At 44.7% G+C, this 21,976-nt stretch overlaps 1 protein-coding gene across 2 annotated transcripts in view; it reads right to left on the bottom strand.

The window, feature by feature from the left end:
• Positions 1–21,976, bottom strand: part of PPM1H (protein phosphatase, Mg2+/Mn2+ dependent 1H) — a 302,588-nt gene that overhangs the window by 152,540 nt on the left and 128,072 nt on the right. For both annotated transcript variants that reach the window (XM_061416617.1, XM_061416616.1), the window contains exon 3: positions 9,228–9,572. In XM_061416617.1, coding sequence (XP_061272601.1) covers positions 9,228–9,572 — 345 coding nt within the window. The remainder of the gene's footprint in view (positions 1–9,227; positions 9,573–21,976) is intronic.

Raw genomic sequence — 21,976 nt, 5'->3', positions numbered from 1 at the left:
ACCACACTTCTATCGACAGGCAGGCATCATCCTCAAGACAGATGGCTTTGTGAAATTCCGTGTCAGTGACAGAAGCCAGGGTTCCGTGACTTCAGAAAAAATGTGAGTTGAATTAGGAAAATAAACTGGACACTAGCTAAAACAATGCCCAAAGTTCCCACCGTCACGTCACCTACTGTCAGGGCAAGGGAGGGGGAAGGAGGATGGGCACAGAAGAGCAGGGAACAGTGGCCTGCCTGGCTCTGAGGGTGCTGTGGGCTGACCCAACATCAGAGTCCTTTCGTGATTCCCAGGGACCCCCAGGATTAGAACTCAGCTGCTGCCGCCAGCCTCCTGATGGAAAGGGGGAGATAATTCAGCAACCCAGCATTTATCAGCAACTGCTCTGCTCCAGAGGCCAGAGGTGGCAATAACAGTAGATAAATCACCAGCAAGAAACCAGAAACAGGGGCAGAGCCTGAGCTCTGCAAACAGATTAAGGACAGAGCACTGGTCAAAATCTAAGGACAGAGAAAGTACAAAGAGAGGCCCTGGGAGAACCTAATATCCTGGGAATGAACTAAGGAAAGGGTTGAGGGGAGGATGGGCGGAAGGCTGAGAAACCATGAGAGGGGTAAGGATGAGTGCATGTGGGATGTGATGGTTTACAAGCAAGTGAAGAAAACTTAGGGGCTGAGTGAATGACAGCATCAAGAGCCACAGATGGGTCAAGCATGCAGACCACCTTCAAAGACCATACTGGATTTTTAGAACTTATTTACAAACTCTGTATAAATTAGCTTAAAGGGCTGACATCAGGATTAAGTTAGATGGAGTGGGTGAGGGGCTTAGCAGACCATCTGGATATTCCCCACAGCCTAGATCCCATGACGGAGAGCAGAAACCTTTCTCCCTCATTGCGAGACCCTCAACACCCATATCGGGCCAAGTAGAAGGTAATTTAATAAATACCTATTAAATGGGCAAAAAAAGAAATCCATTATAAAATGCCTGAGTTTCCAAATTTTTACCTCTGCCTGAACATGAGACATGTAGTCTACGATTCATAAATGAAAAGCTTACAATGTGAATCACTGCTCACTGAGATAATAATTAAGCAGGAACCCACGTGTCCAGTGAAATGCAGTCAATTGACAAGAACAAACAAATGGCTATCTGAACCCAGGCAGGAATGGTGGGAAGCTGGAGAGTGGTGAGGAGGAGGGGCATGGAGGTTAGCAGGGAAAGCCAGTCATAAGAAAGTGAAAGAGGAGAAAGAAAACATTCCGATGTCAGAAGTTTGAACCTCTAAAGAGTGCATCAAAACAGAACCAACAACCCTACTCAAAAGGAGTTTGTGAGTAGGCTTATTCAATTTATTTGCACTTAAATAAACGATATAAAGTTGATACTATGATAGATACACATTTCATCAAATTAATATAGAAACTGATATATAAAGTTCACACCCAACACGACTATTTTTAATACACTGGGAAGAACTGCTCTAGTTACAGAAACCATCCTTTCACATCCAGGATCAATATCTGTTTGAATACCTAAAGTCTAAATGAAAGACAATTTTTGTATGTGGACTGGAGTGTGAACGATGCTTGAGAAACTAAATCACTGCTCCCATCCAAAAGATACACAGAGTCCATGTGAAAGAGCCGCCCACAGCAAACAATTCCTCCAGGATTCAGATAAACAAGATTATTCTGCATCATAGGTGCATTTCGTATCATGGTTTACATCACAAGAGACTCTGATTATAGAATTATTTCATCCTTTGAAAAAAAATCAAGATAGTGTTTGACACTAAGATTATCTGCTACATTTGCCTTTAATTTTTAGGGAAACATTCCAGTCAGCTTGTCCAGTGAAACCTTTGCTATTACATTAATAACATAAGTCAATATTTTTTTCTAATTGATTTCATCATTTCTTTCAACTTTCCCTAAGTTTCCACTATCTTCCCTCTGTAGTTCTCCTGGCATGAGGAATGCTAAATCTGGCAACACTTCCACATAAGCAGTGGACCACAGTCTAGCTATTTTTTATGCAAGAAACTTTGCTAAGATGCTCATGCTTTCATCACTTCCTGGCTTTGTGTGGTAATATACATATGCGCATGTGCTCAGACTCACAGGCACACACTTTAATTACGTGTGTACTCTCCGGGATCACAGTGACAAGGATTTGAAAAATATATTTCCACAGACTTAATCCCCCCTGAAGGATGCACTGACGTGAAAATATGCTTTTTTATTTCCTCTAAAACTGGGTGTAACTAGAACACAGTCTAAAAATAATTGCTTCCCCCTCCCCTCCCTAGAAGCCAAAATAGCACATTTATTTTTTCCTACACCACCTACTACTCTTTAAAAAGATGTATCAGAAAATCTTAGTACTGAAAGGAACAGTTAAGGACCAGCTGGGTGGTTCTTTTACTACCAGATCAAACATGATAAATGAAGTCAATAAAGACGTATTTACTGTTAAATTAACTACCTAATTTCTTCAAACTCTCAACTTTTCCAGTCAGCTTAAGCTTCTCACACTCTAGGTGGGAGAAAAAACACATAAAAATGTATCCCTCAAGAACTTTGGGTATTTTTCTCAAAAGATCAAGGAAATCACGGAAAAACTGCCCACTGCTTTTTGCTAAACAAAGACCGATATGGAACAGCTTCCCCATTTTAGCTGTCATGAACCTCCAGGCGTAAATCTAGAATAAATTACCAGCAGAACACAAGCACTTACTTTCATTCTTTTTCAAGTATGATCTAAAAGGATCAACTTAAGTGACTCAGAAGATTCAATTAACAAGATAACTGATTTATCTGCTCAATCAGGAGTCCCTCTCAAGACTACTTTCTACTTAGCAGAACTGATTTACCCTGTTTTGTGGCTCTCTGAATATTATATTTAAGTAAGGCTTATCTCTAAATCAAAGAATGGATTCAATTTTTAAGACTTAGGATTGTGTTTTGCTCCTTTTTGTTGCAAGGAAGAATGAGACCAATGAAGGGGAAAAAAAAGAGAGGTGTGTGAAACGAGACTAACTCAGCAGGAAAGAACTGAAAGAAAGAAAATATACTGCTCAGGATCGGTGCAATTTGGTTTTAAAGTCCCAGAGATAATGCAACTCCAGGATGATTCTTTGTTTCCTACCAATTTTAGATCGCAAAAGGAAAGCAATGTCAAACACCAGAAGGGAGAGTGTTGGGGAGTTTCAATAGGACTGGCAGCTCCCCCTAACTGGGCTAAAACATGGTTCTGAGCACAGTGTTAATAGTGTCAGTCACAAATAATAAGATTCTGCATGGTTTCAGTATCTGGGTCTGATTTCGGTTTATTCTGAGGACGAGCCAATCTGTTAGGCACTGTAGAAGGAGAAAAACAGCACTGCCTCATATTGCCACCTGCTGGCTGTTTGTGGAATCACATGCTCATTCCTTGGAGGGACTCCTGTTCTAAAAACACACAGGAGCTGTTGCTTCAGTCATGTCTGACTCTCTGCGACTTTATGGACCTTAGCCCTCCATGCTTCTCTGTCCATGGGATTCCCAAGGCAAGAATAATGGAGTGGGTTTCCATGCCCTCCTCCAGGGGATCTTCCTGACCCACGGATCGAACCTGCTTCTCTTAAGTCTCCTGCAACGGCAGGCAGGTTCTTTACCACTAGCACCACCACACACACACAAAACCCACTAGAAGTCCACTTACCATGAATATTCTAATTCTCAAAACCACTAGGATTTATAAACTATAAATAAACTCTGCATTTGTCCTCCTTTTTCACCATATGTTCTTTTTATGAACAAAGCCAAGCTGAGTGGTATTTCCAACCATTTACTCCATATTTTAGAAAGATGTATGGCAGTTTTACAAGTTAAAATATTGCTATTTTTTTCTCCCTGAGTAACAACCAAACCTCCAAAAAATTCTGCACTGTGGCAAGGAATCTATAGCCACACTGAAAATGAAATAGGACAGAATTTTGAGATCCTCCTCCTTGTGTTCAGAATTCAATTCCTGTAGGTAAAAAGGTCATCGCTACTGCCTTGCTTCTGGTTCCTAGGTCGTCTCCTACAACCATACCAACAATGGAAATGACTTCTTGCGTGAGTCTGAAATGCCGACTCCCCTGTTTCTGGAGGATGTCGAAGAAAGAAGGACACTGACATTAAGACTTGGAAGACACTTATCTTCTTCATACCTGTCATCCTGGATCAGGCCACCACCTACCTAATAAGTGACAAAATTTAGCTGGGGCAGTAGGCATTATTATAAAATGGTGACGGAAAGCAGAAATGAAGTCACTCAAGAAGTCCCTAAGATTCTGGTCCTTCGGGAAGTGAGGGTTCATTTTCCATGGTGGACACAGGAGGACCAGCCTTCTCACTCTGAAGAGAGATCCAAGATGAGATACAATGGGGAGGGGAGCGCAGGGCAAACCCGCCTCTGCCAGCATGGATCAGAGGCCTGTAGTCAGAGGTCACCTTCTCACAAGCCATGAACTGTGCTAGGCAACCCCAGGATCAAAGAGGAAAGGAAACCTTCAAAGAAGCTTATAGTATTTGATGAAACTTATCATCTCCCCTTGAGATGGTTGGATGGCATCATTGACTCAACGGGCATGAGTCTGAGCAAACTCCAGGAGATAGGGATGGACTGGGAGGCTGGTGGGCTGCAGTCCATGGGATCACAAAGAGCTGGACATGACCGAGCGACTGAACAACAACAACTCTGCTGAACATCTCCCCGTGTCCACAGCATCCCCCGCCAACGTCTGTCAGTTTACATTTTCTGACGAGCACTCCCGTTTTCCTAGAGATAAATACTATATATTCTGGCCTAGCGTTTCTGAATCTTTTTAACTGATTCTCTCCTTCAGACAGATATCAACTTTTCACTTGATGTCACAGAGTATTAAAACAAACGAAACGCTGTGTATCTCTTATGTTCATCTAATGTGACTACAAATGCCTCCAGATATAAAATCAAATCTTTCACTTCTAGATTCCCATGGTGTCTAGAAGAATGCTGGTTATAAAATATAAGCTAAATAAATATCAGTAATTGAGAGGGAACCGGTGGGAGGTGGGAAGAAAGAAGGAGACAAGATAGACTTCAGATTCTACTTCCCTGAACTGTCATAAATAAAGCAAAACCTCAAATGAAAGGCAAGCTTGGCCTTTGAAGATAAGTTACATTCTGAATCTCAAGAGGGGTGGCTGCAAAGATGTCATCAGAACAGCATGTTTGAGGCTTAGGCGCTGGGCATGGGGAATTTGGGGGGGTTAAAAGTGCAAGAAGAAACAAGAGAGTCACAGAGCTGAAGTGACTGAATCTTATTCAACAGTGAGTTTTCCTGTTACAGAGGATCAGAATGGCAGAAAACCTGCAAAACTCAAAGAACACCTAGCAACAGGAGAGCTAGAAAGCTAGCTGGCTGTGGGAAGGGGGAAAAAAAAAAATTAAGAATGGCTAGGCAACTGCAAACCTGCTCCTCCCTGAAAAGGCCTGAGGAGAAACCACTAAGAGCAGGTCAACAAAGGAGCGCCCTACATATTATTAAAAAACAAATTTTACCTTCAAACACCCACTCTCTCAAAAACCTAATATTGAGGAAAGAAGGAAAGGAAAAATACTTTTTATGAGTTGGCAGTGGCCTTCCAGGACCTTAAAGTGAGACTACATTTCTGTGTTGTGAGCTCTATAGCTCAGCCCAGGCTGCTGAATGGTTAAGCCAGGCATATTTCTGTGACACCGGAGTAGATTTTTCCTCAAGTCCCTGATGAAGCAAAGGGAAAACTAGAGCATCTCTCTATAATTAGGGTAAACATAAAACATCATCCAGACAGGGACACTTTGGAGAGTAAAAGGGGACAGTATTAATAACTATTCTGGGCCAAGAGGCATCTGCTGGCTCAGTCCCCAGCCGAGGAGGACGTCGGCCACCCTGCCAAGAACCCGGAGAAGCAAGGAATAATGACTGTTCTCACTTTAAGGCCAAGCACATGGAGCAAAGCCCAGGTAGGCCTCTGGCACGCTGGGGGCTAGAGAGGCAATCCAGGGAAAACCGAAGTGTGAAGAGGAGGCTACAAGGTAGGGTGGATTAGAAAAGAACAGATATGGCATAAAGCCCCAGATTCATTCTATGGTACAGTGAGCCATCCACAGGCTGGTTACAGACGGCCTCTCCAAGTTGCCCAACAGCATCCCTACTCTTGCTGTCATCTAACTATAGAGACAGACTTTATTTTCTTGGGTTCCAAAATCACTGCAGATGGTGACTGCAGCCATGAAATGAAAACACGCTTGCTCCTTGGAAGAAAAGCTATGAAAAACCTAGACAGTGTATTAAAAAGCAGAGACATCACATTGCCAACAAAGCTCCATCTGGTAAAGGTTATGGTTTTTCCAATAGTCATGTATGGATGTGAGTCATGTGTGGACCATAAAGTGACCAATAGTCATGGGCCATAAAGAAGGTTAAGTGCCAAAGAATTGATGCTTCTCAACTGTGGTGCTATTGAGAGTCCCTTGGACAAGAAGGAGGTCAAACCAGTTAATCCTAAAGGAAATCAATGCTGAATATTCATTGGAAAGACTGATGCTGAAGTTGAAGCTCCAATATTTTGGCCACCTGATGCAAAGAGCCAACTCATTGGAAAACATCCTGATGCTGGGAAAGACTGAAGGCAGGAGGAGAAGGGGGTGACAGAGGATGAGATGGTTGGATGACATCACTGACTCAATGGACATGAGTTTGGGCAAACTCTGGGAGATAGTGAAGGACAGGGAAGCCTGGTGTGCTGCAGTCAGTCCATAGGTTTGCAAAAAGTCGGACACGATTTAGTGACAGAACAACAACTACGGTGGATGTCAGCTTGCTGCTTCCAGCCCATCTGGGTTGTTTCTCTGACGTGGCTCTTCACACAAATGCTCTCCTCTGCCCAGAACACTCCTCCCAGCCCCCGGTTCTCTGGGCCACAGGAGGACTTCTCCAGGGAACCCTTCCTTCATCTCTTTATCAGATTCCTACTCACCTGCATTTTTCCTCTCGAGGCCCTTCCCATTTATATTTTATCTGTTTAACACCCACCTTTGCCTAATTTCTTCAATCCTCTTTTCCCAGTGAGACCTGGCTTACAGGTAGCTTTCAACAAATATTTATGGATTGAATAAATTACACAGGAAAGTGAAATGATCTTTTTGATGGCAGTTAAATGTGCAAGAAAAATTTCTGGTCATGAATTAGCTAGTGAAAAGTTAAAAAAAAATTTAAAACAAACAAAGACCCAGAATGAGGTTCTTAGTATTTTTTTTGAATGAGACTCTCAACAGTAGTTGCTAGGAACCCTGAGCCATTAACTGGCAGAAACAGCCTGAGATCAGTGTGGAGGCCTGACTCAATGTGACATCGGCCTCTGGTGGATAAAGTTGAGAATACAGCAATTCCAAGTAAAAGATACCCCATAGCACTAGCTACAGTGAAGGAAAACAAAAAACCCAAAATTGTTTCTGTTTTTCATATACAAGAGGAATTTTCCTTCCATATGGGCACAGTCCATTGTCAGATTTTTACCTCAACTAAATATTCAGCTTTTTGAGCATTTGCATTTAGAAATAGCTATCACATCGGAGCTTCCCTGATAGAGACTTTATACCAAGCCTGAGTAGGAGTCAATTTTACTACCTTAATTCTTTTTTTCCTAAATAATCTTTTCCAGGCTCCTGGTGTTTCTCTTGGACTTGAAGGCTACCAAATACTCCCGAGATGGAGGTGCATTTTAAGTTACCTGCTACTCAAAGGGTATGTGACATGGAGAGAAATGCTGGGACCAAAGAAGAAATGAGTTAAAGAGAAGAGAGTGTGCAAATTAGAGGCCTGAATATAGGAACAAGTTTTGCTTTGTAAACAACTCAGATGAGATGATGCTGTTTAATCTTACTTACTTTTCTCTTCTCATTAGCACTCAACCTAACATCCTGAGATCCTGGGATGCTTACAGCGTGTACGTTCAGTTCTGCAGGTCTTGCTTTAAGAGCTTGTCATTACTTTTCTTTCTTTTGGGCGCACTACACGGCCTGTGGTTTTTCCCTGACCAGGGATGGAACTCATGTCTTCTGCAGTGAAACTGCAGAGTCTTAACCGCTGGACCACCAGGGAAGTCCATCGTCATGGGTTTTTTTTTTTTAAGATTTTTTGATGTGGGTCATTTTTAAAGTATTTATTAAATGTGTTACAATATTGCCTTTTGTTTTTATGTTTTGATTTTTTTGGGTTGTTTCTATGTTTCGATCTTTCTGGCGGCACAGCATGTGGGATCTCAGCTCCCTGACCAGGGGTCGAACCCACATTCCTTGCATTGGAAGGTGAAATCTTAACCACTAGGCCACCAGGGACATCCACTGTCGTTACTTTTTAATCTCCAGGTTTTAAGGGCACTATCATTGCTCACTCACCCTACTCCAGTACTTAGAACATCTTTACGTATCTCTTCCTGAATCTGCACACAGGATGTCGCTCAGGAGAGAAAAATCTCTGGAACTCAAATAAGTGCCACCGTATAAAGTGAGCTCAAGAGGGAAAGGGGTGGTACCGAAGAGCCCATCTGTGTGCCTCTCACAGGGCAGAACAGCAGGGGACGCTGTAAGGGCAGCTCTGTGTGTTCTCAGGAAGGAGGCTGAATCTCTCGGTCACACATGTTCCAGTTTAAATGTACCAACAAATAAATCCATGTTCCCACCTAAAACAAATAATTCTTAGGTACTGGCCCCTCCTTGCTTTAAGCAATGGGAACCACACTGCCAATCATGTTCTCAGACCGGATCTGAACAGGAAAGGTAAACTTCTGAGCACTTTTCTCAAAGCTCTGTTTCCCCAAACACCTGGAACTCATACACAGGTGTCACACAGATGGCACCCTTGCTCAGTTTCGATTAGGTGCCACGGTACCAGCTGATAATCATAAGAATTGGCAGAGAGAGAAGCAATAAGGTATTTATTTTATAAGCCTATCACCTCGGCACTATCCCTCTTTCATCCTCTTTTACATTTCAACAGCACAGGATGCTAGAACTCTTTTGAGAATGGTAGCCCTGCTGTGCCAGGGAGAAGTCGGAGGGAGGACCATGCAGAGGAATGGGCAGGTCAGAGACATGCCCTTCCAAGGGACTTGAAAGAACAAAGATGTGGGTTAAGTGACCGCCCCGGCGTCCTGGGGCATACCCACCATTTCCTTGAATGCACTTTCAAGAGCCCCAATAACCAGGCACTCGTGCGGGATCTTCTTCTCGGTGAAGAAGCGCGTGGGCGGGGTGCTGGGGGAGCCTGGGGCGCCCACCCCTCCGCGGAGCGAGGCTGCGCGGGTCAGAGTCCGGCTGCTGGAGGGCGTGTGGTCCGGCTCCTCGCCCAGGCAGGCGGGCGGCAGCACCGCCGAGTTCTTCAGGATCTCCACGATGTCCTGCAGCTGCTCCGTGATGTGGTGCTGCAGCAGGCGGGAGGCCACCACGGCCGCCCCGGACCCCGCGTGACCGTCAAACAGCGACCAGTAGTGGCAGGAAACGCCTTCCGATTCCTGCGGGGAGAGGGCGACAAGGAACCGTGAGCACCGGAGGCGGCCACTGCCCCGGGGCTGAGGGCCGCCCCTCTGGGGCTCAGCGCATCCACCCGTGGTCTGTCTGCAAACGAGGGCGGGGGTTGGGGGGAGGGCAAAAGAGGGCAAGACACTCAGGGATGTGTACCCGGGCAAATCACTGCTGCTCCCTTATCCCCGCTGCCCACACCCCCCCCCCCCCCCACGCCCCGAGATAAAGCGTCCCTGCCTGTCCACCAAGGGCAAGATCTCAAGGTATCACCCTCTCAGCTGGCGTGAGATCTACTTTAAATTGATGTGTAAGGACTTCCCTGATGGTCCCTGGGCTAAGACTCGGCTCCTAAAGTGGAAGGCCTGAGTTTGATCCCTGGTCAGGGAACTAGATCCTTCATGTGGCAACTAAGACTTGGTACAGTCAAATAAGCAAAAATAAATATTAAAAAAATTTTTTTGATGTGTAGAAGTGAGAAGTAAAACTACATACAAACAATAAGTCTTTACTGTTTTAACAGCTAGTTTCTCATCTCCCTTCTACTGCAACCCCAGAGCAGGTTAGACACACAGTCTTTTAAAAAATTTTTTATAATTATTTATATTTAATTGAAGGATAAGTGCTTTACAATACTGTGTTGGTTTCTGCCAAACATCAACATGAATCAGCCATAGGTATACCTATGTCGCCTCTCTCTTGACCCTTCCCGCCCCCTCCCTCCCCATCCCAGTCCTCTAGGTTGTCACAGAGCCCTGGTTTGAGTTTCCTCTGTCACACAGCAAATTCCCATTGGCTATCTACTTTACATATGGTAATGTGTATATTTCGATGTTACTCTCTCCATACCTCCTACCCTCTCCTTCTCTCCCTCCCTTCCATCCTCCCCCTCCCCCTCCCCCCACCGCTGCGTTCATAAGTCTGTTTTCTGTGTCTGTCTCTTTAGAGGAAATTAGGCCCTTTTTGCAGATGCTTCAGGGTAGTAGACTCGCTCCCTCCCCCGCAGTAGGGCTTTTACATGCTCAGATAATTGCCCCATCTGCTTAGGTCTACATCCTGAATTTTTAGAACATGTTTTTTCCTTGAACACCCCATCTAGTCAAACCTTCACAAGATGCAGACAATTAAAATCTCCTCTTCACGTGTCCTACTTCCCTCAGTTTTCCAGCTGTCACTCAGCATCTTGGCTTCCTCTTCCTACCCTGAAGCTACATGCAGCCCATGTTCCCTCATCTGCCATGGATCTGGTACCTGCTGGTTGATTTCGAGACTGTTTCAAGATGAGCACTTTTAAAAACCATGTTTGAATCATAGCTATGGGGGGAAAAAAAAAGGTGTTCAATTACGATGTATCTAGAGGAGTAAGATATTAAACGCTGAGATTAAACAGGTGCGGTACATGTTACATCCACTTCTGACAACTAGGTTTGTCTACTCTGCAGCAATAAATACTGAATTCCTTTTTTTCTCTGAAACCATTATATAAAGTTCTTTTGGTCTATCTTATTTTTTGAAATTGAAATATATTTGCCCTATAACACGGTATGAATTTAAGGTGTACAGCTTGATACATTTATATATTGTGATATAGTTGTCATCATAGCCAATACTTAGCATCTCTATCACTACACATATTTTTTCTTTCTGGTTAGAATAAGTTCTAATCTCCTGGCATGTTTCATTTTTATAATACAATAAGGTTGTCTGTGTTCACTATACTGTGCATTAGATCTCTAGGACTTATTTACTACTCATCTCTCCTATCCCCCTACCCTCTAGTCCCTCGTAACCACCATTTTGGGTCCATCTTAGAATGATGCTGGGAGATACTATGTAGTAGAATGACATACACCATTACTCTACTTGTGCCCTTTAAATCTTTGTTTTTACTCAGTTCTGTGCTAGATGTTTAGAGATAATTTTGGGGGGGAGGTCAACAAATATTTGCTGAGCTATCTTTCTGTGACAGGCACAGAAAGTGGGGCAGTGGGGATGAAAAACTAGATTAAAGAGACATCAATCATAGTCTGATCTCAAGAATCCAGGGGAGAGATAGACACTGATCAAATAATCACACAGATAAATGTGAAGTCATAATTCTGGTGAGGGTGACAAGGAGAGGTTCTTGGCGCTGTGAGACCAGCCTGCAGAGGGGCACATTGGAGGACGCTTCCTGAGGACATAAGCACCAGGCTGACAGCCACTGGAAATCCACAAGTAAGGAGGGGAGAGGAGAGAAAGCCAGGTGGCAGCAACAGCAGATACAAAAGCTCTGTGGTCGAAGGTGTGTGACGAGGAAGAGCAGACTGAACCGTGGCCATGTGACTGAATAGGGGAGAAAGGCAGAAAAAGAAGGAGATGACATGAGATTGGAAAGGAAGATAGTTGGACCACTCAGTCCCTCTGGGATACACAAAGGATCCAGAACATGTGATGGCTTCAGCTTGACAGTAACAGAAAACCACTGATTGAGGTGGGAGTTAGAAAATTGATTTATATTTTTAAAACATCATTCAAGCTATGATGTGAGGATTAGGGGAGAAGAAAGGGTGAAAGTGAGAATGCCAGTTATGACACCAGTTCAGTCGCTCAGTTGTGTCCGACTCTTTGCGACCCCATGAACCACAGCATGCGAGTCCTCCCTGTCCATCACCAACTCCTGGGGTCCACCCAAACCCATGTCCATCGAGTCGGTGATGCCATCCAACCATCTCATCCTCTGTTGTACCCTTCTCCTCCTGCCCTCAATCTTTCCCAACGTCAAGGTTTTTTCAAATGAGTCAGCTCTTCACATCAGGTGGCCAAAGTATTGGAGTTTCAGCTTCAACATCAGTCCTTCCAATGAACACCCAGGACTGATCTCCTTTAGGATGGACTGGTTGGATCTCCTTGCAGTCCGAGGGACTCGCAAGACTCTTCTCCAACACCATGGTTCAACAGCATCAATTCTTCGGCACTCAGCTTTCTTTATAGTCCAACTCTCAAGCCTTGACTAGACGGATCTTTGTCGGCAAAGTAATGTCTCTGCTTTTTTAACATGCTGTCTAGGTTGGTCATAACTTTCCTTCCAAGGAGTAAGCGTCTTTTAATTTCATGGCTGCAGTCACCATCTGCAGTGATTTTGGAGCCCAGAAAAATAAAGTCAGCCACTGTTTCCACTGTTTCCCCATCTATTTGCCATGAAGTGATGGGACTGGATGCCATGATCTTAGTTTTCTGAATGTTGAGCTTTAAGCCAACTTTTTCACTCTCCTCTTTCACTTTCATCAAGAGGCTCTTTAGTTCTTCTTCACTTTCTGCCATAAGGGTGGTGTCATCTGCATATCTGAGGTGATTGATATTTCTCCTGGCAATTTTGATTCCAGCTTGTGCTTCTTCCAGCCCAGAGTTTCTCATGATGTACTCTGCATATAAGTTAAATAAGCAGGGTGACAATATTACAGCCTTGACGTACTCCTTTTCCTCTTTGGAACCAGTCTGTTGTTCCATATCCAGTTCTAACTGTTGCTTCCTGACTTGCATACAGGTTTCTCAAGAGACAGGTCAGGTGGTCTGGTATTCCCATCTCTTTCAGAATTTTCCACAGTTCATTGTGATCCACACAGTCAAAGGCTTTGGCATAGTCAATAAAGCAGAAATAGATGTTTTTCTGGAACTCTCTTGCTTTTTCAATGATCCAGCAGATGTTGGCAATTTGATCTCTGGTTCCTCTGCCTTTTCTAAAACCAGCTTGAACATCCGGAAGTTCACGGTTCACGTATTGCTGAAGCCTGGCTTGGAGAATTTTGAGCATTACTTTACTAGCGTGTGAGATGAGTGCAATTGTGTGGCAGTCTGAGCATTCTTTGGCATTGCCTTTCTTTGGGATTGGAATGAAAACTGACCTTTTCCAGTCCTGTGGCCACTGCTGAGTTTTCCAAATTTGCTGGCATATTGAGTGCAGCACTTTGTCTTTCAGGATTTGAAATAGCTCAATTGGAATTCCATCACCTCCACTAGCTTTGTTTGTAGTGATGCTTCCTACAACCCACTTGACTTCACATTCCAGGATGTCTGGCTCTAGGTGAGTGATTACACCATTGTGATTATCTGGGTCATGAAGATCTTTTTTGTACAGTTCTTCTGTGTATTCTTGCCACCTCTTCTTAATATCTTCTGGTTCTGTTAGGTCTGTACCATTTCTGTCCTTTATTGAGCCCATCTTTGCATGAAATGTTCCCTTGGTATCTCTAATTTTCTTGAAGAGATCTCTAGTCTTTCCCATTCTGTTGTTTTCCTCTATTTCTTTGCATTGATCGCTGAGGAAGGCTTTCTTATCTCTCCTTGCTATTCTTTGGAACTCTGCATTCAAATGGGTATATCTTTCCTTTTCTCCTTTGCTTTTTGCTTCTCTTTTCACAGCTATTTGTAAGGCCTCCGCAGACAGCCATTTTGCTTTTTTGCATTTCTTTTTCTTGGGGATGGTCTTGATTCCTGTCTCCTGTACAATGTCATGAACCTCCATCCATAGTTCATCAGGCACCCTGTCTATCAGATCTAGTCCCTTAAATCTATTTCTCATTTCCACTGTATAGTCATAAGGGATTTGATTTAGGTCATACCTAAATGGTGTAGTTCAATTTCAGTCTGAATTTGGCAATAAGGAGTTCATGATCTGAGCCACAGTTAGCTCTCAGTCTTGTTTTGGCTGACTGTATAGAGCTTCTCCATCTTTGGCTGCAAACAATATAATCAATCTGATTTCAATGTCGACCATCTGTTGATGTCCATGTGTAGCGTCTTCTCTTGTGTTGTTGGAAGAGGGTGTTTGCTAAGACCAGTGTGTTCTCTTGGCAGAACTCTGTTAGCCTTTGCCCTGCTTCATTCTGTACTCCAAGGCCAAATTTGCCTGTTACTCCAGGTGTTTCTTGACATCCTACTTTTGCATTCCAGTCCCCTATAATGAAAAGGACATTTTTTTTGGGGGGGAGGGATGTTAGTTCTAGAAGATTTGTAGGTCTTCATAGAACTGTTCAACTTCAGCTTCTTCAGCATCGCTGGTCAGGGAATAGACTTGGATTACTGTGACACTGAATGGTTTGCCTTGGAAAAGAACAGAGATCATTCTGTCGTTTTTGAGACTGCATCCAAGTACTGCATTTCGGACTCTTTTGTTGACTATGATGGCTACTCCATTTCTTCTAAGGGATTCCTGCCCACAGTTGCTGCTGCTAAGTCGCTTCAGTCGTGTCCGACTCTGTGCGACCCCAGAGACTGGCAGCCAACCAGGCTCCGCCGTCCCTGGGATTCTCCAGGCAAGGACACTGGAGTGGGTTGCCATTTCCTTCTCCAATGCATGAAAGTGAAAAGTGAAAGTGAAGTCGCTCAGTCGTGTCCAACTCTTAGCGACCCCATGGATTGCAGTCTACCAGGCTCCTCCATCCATGGGATTTGCCAGGCAAGAGTACTGGAGTGGGGTGCCATTGCCTTCTCCACAGTAGTAGACGATAATGGTCATCTGAATTAAATTCACCCATTCCAGTCCATCTTAGTTCACTGATCCCTAGAATGTCGATTTTCACTCTTGTCATCTCCTGTTTGACCACTTCCAATTTTCCTCGATTCATGGACCTAACATTCCAGGTTCCTATGCAATGTTGCTCTTTACAGCAATCGAACCCTGCTTGCATCACCAGTCCCATTCACGACTGGGTGTTGTTTTTGCTTTGGCTCCATCCCTTCATTCTTTCGGGAGTTATTTCTCCACTGATCTCCAGTAGCATATTGGGCACCTAACGACCTGGGGAGTTCATCTTTCAGTGTCTTATCTTTTTGCCTTTTCATACACTCAGTTAAATCCAGATAAGAGGAAACACTTATGAATGACCTAAAAGCACCTTAAAGTGAAGGAATAAGCACACTAACTTAGAGGAAAATTAAGTGCAAAAACAATGACCTAAGGACTAGAAGATCTGGATTCAGTGGCATCTTCAACATCAATCAGCTGAGAAGGAGGCAGAGCAAGGAAAGGAAGGCAGTCCAGGCATTGGACCCTGGCAGGGTCACTCTGGAGCTGGACATCCTTGTTACTTAACATCTCTGTGCCATGGTTTCCTGGTAACTAAAAGGCAGGTGATAGCTACCTTACTGCGGAGAAGTACTGGGGAGATTAAATGGTAATTTACATCAAGTAAGTAGCTAACTAACATGTCTGGAGCGAGTGAGTGTGTGTGCATGTGTGTGTGCATGTGTATTATCATTACCATTACAATATGATCCTCGATAAGTCATTTTCTGGGCTTCAGTTCTTCACTAAAATGAGGAGTAGGGGACTTACCTAGAAGACTCTGATGCCCCTGCTATCTCTCCAAATTCAACGTTTAAGCAGGATAGACCAGTGTGGGCTATAGAAGTGGAGGAGAGGTTGGTCTTGAAGACAGGCCAAGTAGAACTTGAATGGATCGAGAGGTAATATGGCAAACAGGAGGCTCAGGTGGTAGGGCTGATTCTGATAGATGCTCATCTAGGGTCTCTTCTCTTTTCCTCCTCACTACTAAGTCTGTCTGGGACAGCAACACATCCACTAAAAATACTCACACCTCAGACTCCCTTGCAGCTATGTATTGTCACGTGGCCTCACTTTGGCCTATCAGCTACAAGAGGAAGTATCCTGGTTAGAACTTCTAGGAAAGCTAGGGTTTTCTTGACAAAAAAAGAGAACTCAATGGGCCTGGTCTTTTACCCTTCATCCTGCCCCCATTCTTCCTGCCTGAGTCAAAGAAATGATACCTGGAGGTCATTACTACCTCTTGCCAAAAAGGCTAAAAGCTGCAGCCCAGGGTTGGGACAGATATATTTGGCTCAGTCTTTTCCAACTCTTTGCAACCCCATGGACTGTAGTCAGCCAGGCTCCTCTGCCCATGGGATTTTCCAGGCAAGAATACTGGAGTGGGTTGCCATTTCCTGCTCTAGGGGATCTTCCTGACCCAGGGATCGAACCTGTGTCTCTTATGAATCCTGCATTAGCAGGCATTTTACCACTAGCGCCACCTGGAAAGCAGCCCAGGGTGGGAGGGCAGGAAGTCAGAAGGAGCCTGGGCCCTGGATGTCTGGCTAGGAAATGCTGCACAGGCCCTGGACAAGCTGTCATGTGGGTTTCAAGACATTTCAATGAGCCATTGTTGTGAGATTCTGCAACAAGAGCTGGGCACATGGAGAAGGATGGGTGTATATGTAGTAGCCTGGGACTTGTGGCATGCATGGTAGAATGGAGGAGCACATGTAAGTAAGGCACAAGCACAGAGAAGAATCTGAAGTAGGTAGAAGTGGATATCCACTTAGAATAAACCCGGACCCCCAGGAAATGGTTTTTAATTCAGGGCATCTGTGGAAAGACTTCAGGGAGTCCATGAATCCATCTTTATTTTCACACACCTCTGAAAATGGACACCTCCCTCTATGATGAATGTAAGACAACAAAGCACAGCAGTATTAGAAGTATGCTGTGACTTGGTCACCGAAAGAAATAGCACTGTCCTTCCACACAGCTTGAATTATTGTTTATGCTCATCACTACTTTGCAATGATTATCAACCCATTGCATGCTCTTGTTACTTGCTGCATTAGTAAAGTACATGTTGCCATATTATTAACACATCCCCATGACTAGGGAAAAGTGGCAAAAGGAAAGGATTTCTTGCTCAATGCATCTAATTCCCCAAAGGGCCCAAGGCCACCTGGGTGAAACCCACTCACACGGTCCTACACCCGATTCAATGAAACCCCAGCCAAGGTCTCTGAGGAAGCTGCAGCAGGGGCAGTGTAGGGATAGGAGAGGAGCCATCATGTCAGTGTCTGGGCACAGATCCTGCAACACCAAACTCTCTCATGTTTCCAAAGTCATAATTTGAACCAAAAAAGATCAAACCCCGTGAGATAATAAGTCACACTGCCATGGAATGCCATGACATTTTAAAACAGCAACTCTGAAATTTTTCTGACAAGTAATCCAACCATTTCCTTCAACAAGGTAGAGCATTCTGCAGCTACCAAAACCACCACCAGCTGACAAAATATCTGGGGAATTTTTAACAGTCATGAAGAGGCTTGGATTCAGGGCCCTCTGATGTGGGGCTCAACATTTTCTTTTTGAGAACACCTCTGCACAGCGGCACTCTAAAGACTAGTACAGAAAATTTTTTAAAGGCAATTAATAATTTTCACAGCTAAAAGTCGTAACACATAATTTTGCCACAAAGAAAGTTTCTTTCCACAAAAAAAGCGTGCATGCTTGTGCATGGTAAGTTACTTTAATCATGTCTGACTATCTGCAGCCCCATGGACTATAGCCCGCCAGGCTCCTCTGTCCATGGGATTCTCCAGGCAAGAATACTGGAGTGGGTTGCCATGCCCTGCTCCAGGGTATCTTCCCAACCCATGGATTGAACCCAAGTCTCCTGTGTCTCCTGCATTGCAGGCGAATTCTTTATCACTGAGCCACTGGGGAAGACCCAAAGTATTGCTGCTAAGTCACTTCAGTAGTGTCCGACTCTGGGCGACCCCACAGACAGCAGCCCACCAGGCTCCCTGTCCCAGGGATTCTTCAGGCAAGAACACTGGAGCGGGTTGCTATTTCCTTCTCCAGACAAAGTACAGGTTGACTAAATCCAGCACTGGCCCATGCAGAAGCCAAGCCTACACCCATTAAGCAGTGTCTCTCAAGGTGGAGCCCCACCTTTCATCTTTTTAAAAGCTTCCCAGGGGATGTTAATGAGCAGCCACAGTTGAGAACCCCTGCTTTAGTGAAAAGAGAATTGGTAAGCTATCAGGAGACCCACATTGTAGTCCAAATCTGCCACTGGTTCACTGTACAACTTCAGATGAGTCACTTACATCTCCCTGAACAGATTAGACCACTGGTGTCCAAACTGTGTTCCTTGGTTCTGAAGAGGTGCCTTAGGAAAGAGGAAATCAAGTGAGTGTTGAAGCGATGAGTCTCTTCGTCTATTACACCAACTAGAGTGGAATGGTTTTATCAGTTATAAACACCAGGGTCTTGCAAAAGATTTTGGACAAAAGAATTTGACTATTTAAAATAAAAATTTGAAAGCCTCTGAACTAGATAAAAACAAACCCATCAAGAGATTTCAAAATCTTCAGTGTCCTTCCATGGCAAGAACTTCAACAGTGAGTGATATATTAATACTACGTGGGGAGAGAACCACAAAGCAAGCTCTCGCTGTGCGCTCAGGTACCAGCTCAGCTGTTCAGAGACTAAAAGACCACAAAGGCACAGACATAGCTAGTTAGAGCACCCTCCCCATCATTTTACAGGCAATACTGCAAATGCTTTACAAATATTAGCTCATTTAGGCCTACTACAATCCTAGGATGGGGTATGGTTACCACCCCCATTTTACAGGAGAAAAATGAAGGACAGAGAGGAGAGTGACCCCTCCAGGTCACCACATATTAAGTGATGAGGCTGGCACCAGAGTCCACCTGTAAACCATCAGCCCCCACATGAGGCTGAACACCCCCAGCCCATGCTCCGCCTGGCCCTGGATGGAAAGCTTGCCCTGATGGATACTTGGCTCTTGAATTCACTTCTCCGCTCCGCAACCTGAGTTTTTCTAAAACACACAATCTGATTAATGTCTTATACCGGCCCAACAACCTGCCCTGCAGGCTGACTCCAGGCTATGACACCCTGGTTTGCAGTCCCTGATCCAGTCTCTGATTCTCTCTCTACCTTCCATCTCTTCCTTCAAATCCCACCATGCAGAACTACAGTGCTTGCAGCTCATCACAAACCACTATTGCCCCTCCCCCTCTGGTTCCCTCAAACTTTCTGGTACTCAATTTAACTGTCACCTCTTCCGACAAGTTCCCACTGCTCCCTGCACCCACCCCTGCACCATTCACTATATTGCCCGTGACTGTCCACCTGCTTGAGCAATACTGGATTGAAGGAAAGAATATTCTGGAAAAAGGGAGCAGCTAATAAGCAATGCAGGTGAAAAGAAGTGTATATATAATATATATATATGGTTATATGGAGGCCCGTGTGGACAATGGCCTGATTCATGCCAACCTTGTGGGCTAGGTTCAGGTTGGGGTGAGATTCTGGAGCCTAGGAAGGCAGACCAGGAGACCCAGTCTGCTGCCTTGGGACATAAGGAGTGATGAGATGCCTCTGTTCCTGAGAATACTGAGAGCTGGGCTGAGGCAGCACTGAGCCCAGGACATTCCGCAGGTGCACTGCAAGAAGGAAGCTTCAGAATTCAAGGGGCTCCTAGAGGTCTGTCCTAAGGCAAATAGGGCCTAGGTCTGGGAGGTATCACGGGGCCAGGACAGGAGACTTCATGGGACACTTCAAGGACCAACATGACGCTGGAGTGGGCTATAGGGTGTTTGAGATGGGGACGAGACCTTATCAGAGATAAGGTCTAATCAGAGAATTAAAATCTACTTTTTAAAAAAATCGGAGTATAATTGCTTTACAATGTTAGTGTTAGTTTCTGCTGTACAATGAAGCGAATCAGCTATACGTGTACATACCCCCTCTCTCTTGGACTTCCCCACTGCCCCTTGCCATCCCACTCATCTAGGTCCTCACAGAGCACTGACCTGAACTCCCTGTGCTATACAGCAGCTTCCCACTAGCTATCTGTTTTACACATGGCAGTGTATATAGAAGAAGAAGTGAAGAAGTGAAGTTGCTCAGTCTGACTCTTTGCGACCCCATGGACTGTAGCCTTCCAGGCTCCTCCATCCATGGGATTTTCCAGGCAAGAACACTGGAGTGGGGTGCCATTGCCTTCTCCAGGGGATACAGGTCAACCCTGATCTCCCAGTTGTCCCACCCTCCCCTTCCCTACCATGTCCACATGTTCGTTCTCTATGTCTGCGTCTCTATTCCTACCTTGCAAATAGGTTCATCTGTACCACTTTTCCAGATTCCACATAAATGTTGGAGGGGGCGTGGAGAACAGGAAACCCTCTTGCACTGTTGGTAGAAATGTAAATTGATACAGCCACTATGGAGAACAGTATGAAGGTTCCTTAGAAAACTAAACACAGAACGATCATAGGACCCGGCAATCCCACTGCTGGGCATAAACTCTGAGAAAACCCTATTTCAAAAACATACATGCACCCCAATGCTCACTGCAGCACTGTTTACAACAGCCAGGACACGGAAGCAACCTAGACTCCATTGACAGAGGAATGGGTAAAGAAGATGTGATACATATACACAATGGAATATTACTCAGCCTTAAAAAGGAACAAAACTAGGTCATTTGAGATGTGGATGGACCTAGAGTCTTCCCTACAGAGTAAAGTCAAAAAGAGAAAACAAATATCACATATTAACACATATATAGGGAATCTAAAATCTACTTTTGAAAGAAGCATGATTAAGCAGGATATGCCACACATTTATTCTGAAACAGATACGAGGACCCACCTTCTCCCTCACCCTTTTTACTCAAAACGATGCCATTGGTTTCTGTCAGTCAGAGTGCATGGTGTGAGGCACAATCAGATCTGAGAACCTTGAGGAATGAACACCTCAGTGTCACATCAGCACTGAGGCACCACAGTGACATCAGGGGTCTGAGTTGGGAATAAGACAGCTGGGGGGTGGGGTGGAGCTGTGAATCTACAGGAGAGACCTGAAAAGTCCCAAGTTATATGAACACAGTACTTTCAAAGCATCTCAAATCTGTGATTTCATTGCAAATACACCTGTATTCCCTCACTGCATAGAATCTTCAATGACTCCCTGCTGCTGCTGCCACTAAATCACTTTAGTCGTGTCCAACTCTGTGCAACCCCATAGATGGCAGCCCACCAGGCTCCCCCGTCCCTGGGATTCTCCAGGCAAGAACACTGGAGTGGGTTGCCATTTCCTTCTCCAATGCATGAAAGTGAAAAGTGAAAGTGAAGTTGCTCAGTCATGTCCGACTCTTAGCGACCCCATGGACTGCAGCCTACCAGGCTCCTCTGCCCATGGGATTTTCCAGGCAAGAGTACTGGAGTGGGGTGCCATTGCCTTTTCCGCAACGACTCCCTACTACCCTTAAAATACCTTTGGTCTTCTGGATGCTCACACAGCTCATTGGCCCTGCATAATCTGGCTGCCACTCCTCTCTTGCTCCTTGTCAGTGATTTTGAATACTCTTGTCCCTTCTCTTCTAACTCCCTTGTCACCACTAGGACTATAAATGTCATGTTTTTATTCTGCCCTAAAACACTCATCTTTTGCCATCTGCTTGGAGAACTATTTATCCTTCAGCTTTCAGTGGAAGCATCTCCTTCCCACCAAGCCCGCCTGGACTACCTCAGTCTCTGCACACCCCCTACGGAAGTGTTTATCCCACTGATGTGGAATTGCCTGACGTGTCTGTATCAG

This window comes from Bos javanicus, chromosome 5 (assembly GCF_032452875.1).
Source record: "Bos javanicus breed banteng chromosome 5, ARS-OSU_banteng_1.0, whole genome shotgun sequence".
NCBI lineage: Eukaryota > Metazoa > Chordata > Mammalia > Artiodactyla > Bovidae > Bos > Bos javanicus.
Note: the sequence above shows the minus strand (reverse complement) of the source record. Positions and strands in the feature narration are given on the sequence as shown.